Source organism: Diabrotica virgifera, chromosome 9 (assembly GCF_917563875.1).
Source record: "Diabrotica virgifera virgifera chromosome 9, PGI_DIABVI_V3a".
NCBI lineage: Eukaryota > Metazoa > Arthropoda > Insecta > Coleoptera > Chrysomelidae > Diabrotica > Diabrotica virgifera.
The window spans coordinates 215,327,138-215,340,129 of NC_065451.1; the positions used below are offsets into that span (position 1 = coordinate 215,327,138).

The following is a 12,992-nucleotide window of genomic DNA, read 5'->3' on the forward strand; positions in this document are numbered from 1 at the left end:
ATTGTATATTTAGAATTAAGTTACATTTCTTAAAAATAAAGTGATATTATATACGGCGAAAAAAATAATTCTGTTAAGGTAAAATTATTCTTTATTAGATAATAAAAACAGGATATAAAACGTTAGATATTAATACATACAAATAATTTCTCCACTCTTAAACCACTGGCTTCTATACAATAATAAAAGGATGGAGAGGCAAATCCAACTTCCTTAATGTTTCCTTATTTTTGTTGATAACACTTTGTATATCAGCAATTCCCTAAAACAAAACCGTTATATAGAAAGAGTAAACTTATTTAAAAAAAAATTTATAAGGATATAAGTACATACTTATTTTGACAAAAAGAAATACAAAAAAAGAACAAATATACGGGCTCACATAAAAACTATTAATATTTTAGTACAAGAACGGTAGGTATCAGTAAAACAGTCTACAATCCAAAACCATTTCTTGGCATTTCAACAAATAATAATCAATCATATTTAGTTCAAACATGGCTTTATTTATCCTACCATCTTTGTTAATTTTTTTCTTTTTGTATATGCAATATTAATTATTTATCTGTATAATATTAAGTCACACAATAGACATTGTTTAGCTAAAACAAGAAGAAAAATACAACCAATGTAAAACATTGAAGCAGACATATATTGTAATTTTATTTATTTATATAATCCAAAAGATACAGCAAACCTAATTATTAAGAAATTTTATTACGGGAAAGTATTATTAGGTTACATTTTAAGTCATTTAATACATATTAACTAATTCACGGTTTTCGACAATAAAAGTTCTTAACCGTTAAGATGTTTCTTTTAGACTAACTAATATTTCTTTATGACAAATATAGCACACGCCATGTTTAATTTAACCTTGAATTGTAGAATTGTATATAGAAGATGATACATTCAAGAAACATATTATAGTTTATACATTTATATAGTTTATACATTTATATAGTTTATACATTTTATAGTTTACATTTTTATAGTTTATACATTTATAGTTTATATATTTTTATTAAGGAACTTACCTGTATACAGTTCTACCATTTATGGAAGCCCCTAGTTGGTTAATAGCTCTTTTCAATATTGTTATGAAGCTTTGTATTATAGATATTCTATTATTCTCTCCGAGGTGGAAGTCGAAACGTCAATGAAATCCATTTTCTAAGTTAAATTGTGGCTTATTTCCCAGTTAGACTAAGATCCTTTCTTTCAGAGTTGTCCATCATTATAGATATCTAAAATGCATATAAAGATACTATTATGTTTCTTTTAGAAATACATATTCTGATATGCAACAATATTATTATTACATCTTAAATTAGGTAATCAATTTACTTTTATATACCTATGTACGTACCTTCAAACTATCCCTTAGATTTTAAAGAAAACCAACAAATAACAAATCCAAAATCCATCTATGAAAATGAACTAATGCCATGCACGCCATCTTATCTTGCCAAACACTGAGATTAAATCACAAATATAGTGAATAATGGGTACTGCGCAATTCTTTTGTGGATGAAAATCTCTTTGCAAGTAGCATTTCGGCATTAATGATAAAGTTTTTATTTAATAACCACAGTTACTACAGAGGGTATTTCTGAAGAATTATTTCTTGTGGTCTAAAATATTTATTTGATTGCAAGAAAATTTCTTGTTCACAAATATAAATATGGATTAATTTAACATATATTTCTTATACTGCAAAATATGTGTAGTTTTCAATTTAAGAAACAAAAACTTTAGGATAAGAAAATTAAAATGTCCGATTAATGCATTTCTTAGTATTGAAGAAATTATCTGTAAGAAATTATTGAGTTGTGTTTTAAAAACTAGTTTCTTTATATGTGAAACGTTATGTTTAAGTTAATATGATATGGTAACTTTTAGGAAAGATAGCTCAAAGAAATCAGTGTTTTAGGAGAAAAGAAATTGTTCTATCGGTGTATGCATAATTCGATTTAGCAGAACCGGATTTTACAGGCATTTTTTCATAAGAAGGTTCCCACTCACCCCCACCTCTAATTTAAAAAGGTAGACTTAAACTTGTGAAATCAAATATGCGCAGAATTCTATAAAGAATAGGATGATTGGATTCCCAGTCCCCTTTATAAGGTATTTTGTAAAATTTTGATTTTTTAATTTTTGATATTCAATTACGCCCTCTAGCGGTGGACCTACAATTATTTAAATAATTTCCAGGCTTTTCTCGAGGCAACTTTTGTTATAAATATTTTTTCTCAAAGCTATACTATAAACGGTTCCTGAGATATGGCCGAGAGCCATTCTTATTGGGACACCCGGTACATATGGTAAATAAGGGGTGGATTTACTCTGGTATGGAGTTGATCAACAGGAATACAGTATTCTATCCATCAGTATTTTATTCAGCATCAACTACAGTTATTAATACTTATGGTAGTATTTAGTTGATGATAATACACGTTATATTATTAGTCGGAGCATAATGTCGGTTCAACTTGACTGAATCTGCCATAATCTATTTAATAACAATAATCCCTCTTTCGTGCATTTACTAATAACAACAAGTGATTGTTAAGTACATTGACTTTGAAATTTATTAGACTCTGCCAATTATTGTACAAGTGCGTATTACCGAAGATTGCCGAACGAAGTGACCCAAGTTCATTCGCCAGGGTTACTGGGTGACGAAAAAATACATAACGACGAGAATACACACAAAACCAACGCTTCGATGAACGAACATTTTTACTCCTTACATTCAAGTTATTGTAATTTGTTTTAGATCTGTTGTATTAAAATTTACGTGAAATTCTGAAAATTCTTCACCACATCCACAAACTATTGGTCCTTCGAACTGCGAATCTACAGTGCCAGCAGAACTACAAAGAAAATAGCAGCTTTACATTCTACAAACCGACGTCGTACTTGACCCGCTCTGTATCAACCCCAGGAAGCTACATTATTTACAACACTGAATACTGAATCCTTTTTATAATTTCACATTTTTTCAGTCTCTATTTGATAAATATTTTAAGTACATGAGTTTTAATCTAAATTAATATATTTATTTCGAATAGTGACATATTTGACGTTTTACCTACTCTCGTATTCATTGTGAATGTGCTAGCTGATTTTTTATTTTATTCTGACAGATCGTAACTAAACGTTAATAATAATTCTTACGTACATAATAATTGAATTACAAAACATTTATTTCCGTTTTCTGCACTTGAATAAATCATTTCTTTTTATTTAATTACATTCATCGAAGATCAAATATTTATTTCTTGAAACATCAAACACAGTTTGATTGTTTATATCTGTATAATATACGTCACATACATTAGATTACTAAAATTACATAATTTAATTAACATACATACATAATATTTAATTATTTTGCATCCTCGTACATTTTGGTCATATTGTCAAAAATGTCAGACCAAAACAAAACAAAGAGAATGGCCACTAAAGGTGCTCTTACACGTTTAACAACATATTTTCGAAGTATAGAAAATAATGAAATTATCGACCTCGTAGATTTAGAAATGCGATTATTCAAAGCCGAAGGGCTTTTAGATGTTTTTAATGAGGTTCAGATGCTTATTGAAACTGATGATCCTGACTGCGAGGAAAATTATGACACATTACATGCCATTGAAAGGCAGACTTTTGAGGACAGATATTTTAAAATAATATCTGACATCAAAAAACTTATTTTATCTAGACGACCTACTGAAACGTCTGATTCACGTAGTGTCAATGGTTCAATAGCAGCTAGGCCTACAAATACAAGCAACATTAAGTTACCTCCATTGAATCTAGCTACATTTGATGGATCGTTTGATCAATTCCTCTTCTTTCGCGACAGTTTTAATTCTATTATTAATGATGATACTTCACTTTCCAATGTACAAAAGTTTCATTACTTACGTCTGTCATTACGTGGCATAGCTGCCGACACTATTAAATCTTTGCAAGTCTGCGATGCAAACTACGACATTGCTTGGAGTTTATTGATCGAAAGATTTGAAAATAAACAGTTACTTGTAAACAATCACATTAAAGCTCTCTTTAACCTACCACTAGTCACAAAAGAATCAAATCAAGGTCTCAGACAACTTCTAGACAATACACAAAAACATTTACGTGCTTTAGAAGTTTTAAAACGCCCCACTAAACACTGGGATGATTTGATTATTTATTTGTTAACAACAAAATTTGATAACTCAACAAGACGCTCTTGGGAGTCACAAAATTGTAAAGACAACCTACCAGTTTTAGATGATTTACTGAAATTTTTAAAAGAACGATGTCGTATCTTAGAGTCATTAGACAACTACAATGATAATAAACAGGATCAAAATTCACCACGATACAAAGGTAATAAGTCTGAAACAAGAGCCTTTGTTTCTAACACAGAGAATAGGTTTAAATGCAACTTTTGTAACAAGGAACATAAAATATATTATTGTCCTGACTTCTTAAAACTAAATCCTACTAATAGGTTAAACAATGCAAAACGTCTACGTTTATGCCTTAATTGTCTTGGCACATGCCATCGTACTAAGGATTGTCGTTCTACTGGTTGTAGAAAATGTGGAAAGATCCATCACACTATGTTACACTTCGAGAATTCACAATCCTCAAATTCAGTTTCCACAGAAAACAATTCTTCTCAATCTTCATTACCTTCCAATGTTCCAAACACTGGGCTGCAGTCAAATGAATCTACCTCTACCACTAACTTCTCTTCAACACATCATATAAGCTCAAGTGTTCACACTGCTATTAAACCGTATATTCTACTCTCAACTGCTGTTGTTAACGTTTTTGACAAGTTCGGCAACTCATATAAATGCAGAGTACTCTTGGACAACGGAAGTCAATCCAACTTTATATCTGAGAAATTTTTTGATATTTTACAACTTTCCAAGGAAAAAGTCAACACTTCGATCTCGGGAATTAATCAATTAACTCACAATATTAACTTCCGGACATCACTAACATTTAAATCAGATATTAACAATTTCTCGAAAAAAATATCTTGTCTAATTTTGCCCAACATAACAAGTAATTTACCTTACATAGAGATCAATCGTTCCCAGCTCAATATTCCAACAAAATTACTTCTAGCTGACCAGAATTTTGAAAAACCTGGTCCAGTAGACCTTCTTATTGGAGCTGACACATTCTGGGATATTTTAAGCGTGGGACAAATTAAACTTGGTCCTGGGTTACCGATCATTCAAAAAACCACTCTTGGTTGGATAATTTCTGGCCCAATTCCAACAAATATTCAACACCACCCCCAACATAATTGTTACTTTTCTTCTACCAGTGAATTAGATTCACAGCTCACAAAGTTTTGGGAACTAGAGGAGTGTCCTAAAACTAAGTTTGTTTCCGAAGAAGACATCTATTGTGAAAATCATTTTAAGCAGCACATTTCTCGCCATTGTGATGGTCGTTTTATCACTACTCTTCCACTAAAGGAATCTCCATCAGTTTTAGGGGATTCTCTAACTACTGCCAAAAAACGTTTTTTAAACTTAGAGAGAAAACTTGAAAATAACATTCAATTGAAATTAGAATATCATGACTTCATACGTGAGTACATTAAACTTGGTCACATGTCCCTAATAAATGACACTAATGATAATTCTGGATTCTTCTTACCTCATCACTGCGTTTTAAAGGAAACTTCAACCACTACAAAGTTAAGAGTTGTATTTGATGGTAGTGCGAAAACTACCACAGGCTACTCATTAAATGACATCATGTATGTCGGCCCTCATTTACAAGATAATTTATTTTACATTTTACTTAGATTTCGTCACCATAAATTCGTACTGGGTGCAGATATAACTAAAATGTATCGTCAGGTTTTCCTTACTCCTGAACAACGTTACCTTCAAAAGATCCTTTGGAGATTTATTAAAAATGATGAAATTTCTGCTTATACACTGAATACTGTTACCTACGGTACTGCATCAGCAGCGTTTCTTGTCATTAGGTCTCTTCATGAAATTGCTCATCGACATATTTCCGAATACCCAAAAATTTCCTCTATAATTTTGCACGATTTTTATGTAGATGATCTATTAACTGGTTGTGACACATCGGAAGAACTCCGAGAAATCAAGGAAACTATTTCATATTTATTATCTTCCTACGGTTTTCCTCTGAGAAAATGGACTACCAATGATTCGTCTCTACAAAATCATTCTGATCCTGATTTTTTGCATTTTGGTTCTGACGAACATAACAAAACACTAGGATTACTTTGGAATCCGTCTTGTGATTCCCTACAATATTCTATAAATATCTCCACAATTAACTTAAAGATTAGCAAAAGACAGATTTTATCCTGTACAGCACAAATATTTGATCCTTTGGGGTTACTTTCACCCGTAACAGTTACATCGAAAATTATTCTTAAAGAGCTCTGGAAACTCAAGATAAGTTGGGATGAATCTGTTCCTGAAAGTATTTACACATTTTGGTCGAAATACTACTTCGAACTTACAAAATTAAACACTTTAAAAATACCTAGACATAACCCAGTTTCTGGGTTTCTTCTAACCCAGTTTCTTCTAACCCAGTTTCTGTTCAACTTCATGGGTTTTCTGACGCCTCGGAGGCGGCTTACGGTGCATGTATTTACATATGCTGCACAGATACATTTGGAAATTACACTTCAAATCTTTATTGTGCTAAAACTCGAGTTTCTCCTATGAAACTTGTAACCATTTCAAGACTCGAACTTTGTGGGGCATCACTACTTTCTGAACTTGTCGAAAAGGTCACTTCATCTGTAAATGTCTCCTTTAAAAACATTACGTATTGGACTGACTCTAAAATTGTTATTTCATGGATAAACACCTCTCCCCATTTACTTAAGACTTTTATAGCAAATCGAGTCTCACAAATACATAAACTGACCAACCCTGAATTTTGGAAATATATTAATACTTATGATAATCCAGCAGATCTACTGTCACGAGGTATAAGTCCTTCTTCGCTCAGTAATTCCCACATATGGTTTCATGGCCCTTCTTGGCTCACTTTGCCTCAAGAAGAATGGCCTCAATATACAAAACATCAAGAAGTTTGTATAACTTCTGAATTACCTGAACTGCGTAACAAAACTCTTGTGTTTCATCACATCAACAACGAATTTACCTTTTACTACAAATATTCTTCATTAAATAAACTAACACGCGTCTTTGCTTATGTCTTAAGATTTAAAGACAATCTGTCGATTCATAAACATTTACGAATAACAGGTCCCTTGACCACAATAGAACTCAATAATTCCCTTTTAACCTTAATTAGGTTCGTACAACGTCAGTCATTTCCATATGATTATGATGCACTTTCCAATTCCAACCAAATTGACAAAAGAAGTAAACTTCTTGGCCTAACTCCATTCTTTGATACAACAACAAAATTAATACGCGTTGGCAGTCGTTTACATCATTCGTCATTTGATTTTAACAAGAAACACCCCATAGTCCTACCTCAGAAAGATCACCTCACGATACTCATTGCTCGCCATGAGCATTTGAAACTTTTACATATTGGTCCTCAAGCACTTCTTGCTTCCTTAAGAGAAAATTACTGGCCAATATCAGGGCGCAATTTGGTTCGAAAAATTGTTCGTGATTGTGTCCGATGTTTTAGATTTAACAATAAACCCGAACAGTATCTTATGGGCAATCTTCCGGAGTCACGAGTTACCCCTTCACGTCCCTTCACGGTTTCTGGTGTCGATTATGCTGGTCCCGTTTTATTACGAGATAGAAAGGGTCGTAATTACAAAACTTCTAAAGCTTATATTGCTCTCTTCATTTGCTTCGCCAGTAAGGCTATACATTTAGAAGTTGTCAGTGATCTCACGACAGAATGCTTCTTAGCGGCATTACGCCGATTCACGGCCCGACGCGGTAAATGCTCCGAAATATTTTCAGATAACGGCAGCACTTTCGTGGGAGCAAATAATGAACTCAGACAATTTTTTAACACAAATGCTGATCACATTATTACAGACCTCTCAATCGACGGTATTCAATGGCATTTCATTACTCCACGTGCTCCCCACTTCGGTGGATTATGGGAGTCAAACATTAAATCAGTTAAGCACCACATGAAACGTGTAGTAGGTAATGCAATTTTAACATTTGAAGAATTTACCACGGTTTTATATCAAATAGAGGCTTGTCTCAATTCTAGACCACTCTATCCTCTTTCTAATGACCCTAATGACCCTAACCCTCTTACTCCTGCACACTTATTAATTGGATCTTCATTGACGAGTATACCACAACAAAACTTAATGGACATTAATGAAAATCGTCTTTCAAGATTCCAAAGGGTGCAACAGATATTACAGCACTTTTGGACAAGATGGTCCAAAGAATATGTATCCCATCTTCAGCAGCGGGTCAAGTGGAAGGAGAATTGCCAACAGCTGATCCAGCCTGGACGCATGGTTCTAGTAAAGGATGATGGACTTCCTCCCTTGAAGTGGCAGTTAGGCAGAATTTTAAAAACTTACACCGGAAGTGACAATATTGTGCGGTCGGTTGTGATAAAGACAAACTCTGGTGAGATTAAACGACCGGTTGTGAAATTATGTGTTCTGCCTAACCAAGATCAATAACTTTTGTTTGAAAACTATAATTAATATGATCTTTGACTTTTTCTTTAAGACTTTTTATTGAAACCCGGTCTTTGGGGTTTCAAGGTGGGGGAGTATAGTGATTATGACACACATACACTATCAGTGTGTCAAGTTTAGACACTACTACTTTACAAGAATTAGACTTAAAAATACAGAATTGGTTGGCGCCAATACCTCAATCTTCATTATTTGATTTCTCGCATATTTCAAATGTGGGGACAGGGCGAGCACTTTAAAAAAAAGATCCTATTATACAATATTCCAGGTCGCCACAATCTTCTTACTTTTGCGTTTATTCTTTTTAAGCTCGACATTCAGCTATCTCTTTTATGTTTCTTTTTATTACCTTCCATGTTTATATTTTCCAGGTCCTTAAAATCAGTATTCATTTCCTTGTTCAAAACTTGGTCTATTTTATTATTATCGGTCCCTCCTGTCCTTATCAAGTATGCTATATGTTACAAATTTGTTAAACATAGATCTTCAATTCATAAAGAAGCTTTTTATCAAAGTTTTTTGTCCAAACAAAACAAGCTTAAAACTCAAGATACATTTTCTCACTTTCTGTTTTTCGTCACCGTTTTACGTTAAAAAATAAAAAAAAATTCATATTATAAGGTGAAAGAAAGTTTGAAATGTCTGAACATTATCGTACCTTTTTATTTTCTAAAACTGATAGCTTTTCAGACGGTAATGATCTTAAATAATTAATTGATGGAAAGGATTTCGTCACAAGCAATGTCTTTCGATCAACTTAAAAGTCATTATCTACTAAGAAGCTTTTCTTTCATAGTTGAACTTTAGCCCAGCTTTCAATAATGAAAAAACGAAAGTTTTCATAGTAGTTTATTATATTTTTTGCTTAAAGGAAAAAAGAAAGCTGTATAATAGAATATTTTATAATTAAATAATAATGAACAACCGTTATAGTGTTGTATACCTACATTCCTACATATAATTGATGAATTCCATTTTATCTAACAATAAAACACTGAAAACGTTTGTTTTCTATACTTCCACAAAATTTATTATAACTATGTGACTACAGCTGTTTCAAGTGATTTCGGTTACTATGTGTTTGCATTTTTAAAGTCTTTACCTGAAGAGGTTGAGGAGTGGGGAGCTGTTTGTCTTGAGTTGGCCATTCAGAATTATATCTGTATTTTTTAATTTATTAATTATAAATTCTAGTAAAGATAGCTTAAGGCCTTTATTTTAAATATGCAGAATTTGAAACTCTTTATTAAAAGAATGATTATAATCTAGAAGGTGAAGTGCGTATGTGGAAGTGCCTGTTTTTCTATTGCTGAAAGCTCTTTTGTGTTCTGCTATCCATTTTTCAAAGGTTCTGCCAGTTTGACGGATGTAAGTTTTCGGACAGTCACCACAAGTTAGTTTGTAGGCACCACTCTGTAGTTATTCTCTCTTTCGGCTCTTATTGTTCTTAATATATTTACTTAAGTTGTTGGCAGTCCTGAAAGCTGGTGTTATTCCTTTCTTTTTTATGTATCTGGCTATTTTTGTTGCTGTCTTGCCAGTATATGTGATAGAGCAGAAGGTACTGGGTTCTTTCGGTGGTGGTGGATAGACTAATTTCAGGGTTTTCTTATGTAGTTTTTGGTTTATAATTTTATTAATTTTTTGTTCGTTATAGCCATGGTTTACTGATATTTGTTTAATGATGTTCAGTTCTATTTCGAATTTCTATATCTATTGTCAAAAAATAACTTCGAAATATAACTGAACATCATTAAACAAATAGCAGTAAACAATGACTATAACGAACAAACAATAAATAAAATTTTAAACCAAAAACTCCATAAGAAAGCCCTGAAATTAATATATCTACCACCACAAAATGAACCAAGTACCTTCTGCTCTATCACATATACTGGCAAGATAACAACAAAAATAGGCAGATACATAAAAAAGAAAGAAATAACACCAGGTTTCAGAACTAACAACAACTTAAGCAAATATATTAAGAACAATAAGTGCCGAAAGAGAAAACAACTACAGAGTGATGTCTACAAATTAACTTGTGGTGACTGTCCGAAAACTTACATCGGTCAAACTGGCAGAACATTTGACAAACGGATAGCAGAACACAAAAAAACTTTCAACAATAGAAAAACAGACACTTCTACATACGCACTTCACCTTCTAAATCATAATCATTCTTTTACTGAAGAGTTTCAAATTCTGCATATTCAAAATAAAGGCCTTAAGCTATCTTTATTAGAATCTATGGAAATTAATAAATTAAAAAATACATATATAATCAGATATAATTCTGAATGACCAACTTAAGACAAACAGCTCCCCACTTCTCATCCTCTTTAATTAAAGACTTTAAAAAGTCAAACCCATAGTAAACTAAATCACTTGAGAAAGGCACTCTGTCGAAACAGCTGTAGTCACATAGTTATAATAAATTTTGTGGAAGTATAGAAAACAAACGTTTTCAGTGTTTTATTGTTAGATTCGTACATATATTTATTATTAATGATTATTCTTCTTCTCAGTATATTCTTCTGTTTGTCCAATTGATGAATACTTTTAAGCATGTGGCAGTAGTGATTTTATTGTGACTATGACTGTCTTTTGTTAATTAAAGGATTGTTGTGTCGTGTAATGGGATAAATGTGATTAACTACTTCTTTGTATAGATTTTTTTCCATTTCAATTTATTATAGTTTATGTTTGTTACATTACTGATTACATGACTAAAGGTTCCAAACCAAGGTTCATCTTCTCAATAGCAATCAGCCTAAATATGAAGAAAAAACTCAACAAAAACGCCTGGACGAAGTATTTCAGAAAATAACTCACTCGATTATAGACCTGGATCCCGCGTACCAAAAAAAAGTTCATTAATAGCAAGCTGAAAATGTGTTAATAGCTTAACGGTGTCTAGTCGGACAAACTTTGATGTACGGGAACACTGGAACAGTGCAAGTTTTAATTTTGGAACAGGTTACAGGTTTCGAATGTGAGATTACGAAAACATCCCATGTATTTTGTCGTAGAATTGATTTGTTACCCTTTAAACTCTCATGCAACAATCAGACTGCTATTTACCACCAATATAATTCCTATTTTTCTTCTTCTTCTTTAGTTTATTGGCCTTCACCTACTTATGTATTTGGCCAGCTCATCGTCGCGGAATAAGGGAAAAATCCCTTATTCACTTACAATTTGGAGTTAGTACATTGTAAAATTTGCTTCTTCTTCTTCTTCTTTAGTTAACTGGCAGTTTTGGTTGGTGTGGGACAAACATGACAAGATAAAAAAAATTCACGCTAGGGGCAACTGTCTATCAATACACAATCTTCTTTTTATTCTTTGATTTAGTAGAAATTTTGAGTTGGTATGGGACAAATGCAACAACTAAACTTTTTTTCAACGACATTAAAATTTTTTCTCTCAGGGGCAACTGCCGATTACTACACAATCTTATTCTTCTACTTATTTTTAATGAAAATTCCTATCATTTGACACAACATATTTATCGGACAAATAATTTTTCATACATTATTATAAAGTTTGCTATTGAATAATCTTAAAAACAACCTGCTAGTTTTCACAATCATTTACAACCACTTGTCAAGATGACACGTTCCACAATTAAAATAACGTTCCAGAATTAAAACTTCCCCTGTTCCAGTGTTCCCATACATCAAAGTTTGTCCGACTAGATTCAATTAAGCTATTAACAAATTTTCAGCTTGCTATTAATCAACTTTTTTTGGTACGCGGGATCCAGGTCTATGGTCGCTCCCTGTAGGTGGCAGTGTTAGTCTTTTTTTATTAATAATAGAGAGAAAACGAAACCAAAAAATTTGCCTAAAAAATTATGCCAAATAAGAGGATCCAAAACTTTTAAACAAAAAATCGGTAAGAAAAATTACGTTAAAGTTAAAATGTTTCATTAATTATATTATGATAAATAGAAAAGAAATGTACCGTGCTCTGAAAGAATTAAAAATTCCCAAAAAATTCATTAGCTTGGTTGAAATGACGTTGACAAAAACGAAAAGTGAAGTAGTGTGGAAAGACGTCTCAGAGGAGTTCGAAATCAAACAAGGACTCGGGCAAGGTAACCCGATGTCAACCACGTTATTCAATATTGTTCTTGAAGTAACAATGAGGAATTCCAGCATAAAATTGGAAGATACTATATTTAAAAATGAACATCAATGTATAGCTTTCGCGGATGATCTAACAATATTAGCAACTCAAAGAAAGAATTGAAAAGAATTGTGAAAAAAATAGAAAAGGAAGCAAATAGGTTTGGCCTAAAGATAAA

The 12,992-nt window shown here is 32.3% G+C and overlaps 1 protein-coding gene across 1 annotated transcript in view; it reads left to right on the forward strand.

Moving 5' to 3' along the window:
- The first annotated feature begins 3,431 nt into the window (after positions 1-3,431).
- LOC126891616 (uncharacterized) overlaps positions 3,432-12,992 on the forward strand; it is a 29,920-nt gene continuing 20,359 nt past the window's right edge. The window contains exon 1 of the mRNA XM_050660800.1: positions 3,432-5,262. Coding sequence (XP_050516757.1) covers positions 3,432-5,262 — 1,831 coding nt within the window. The remainder of the gene's footprint in view (positions 5,263-12,992) is intronic.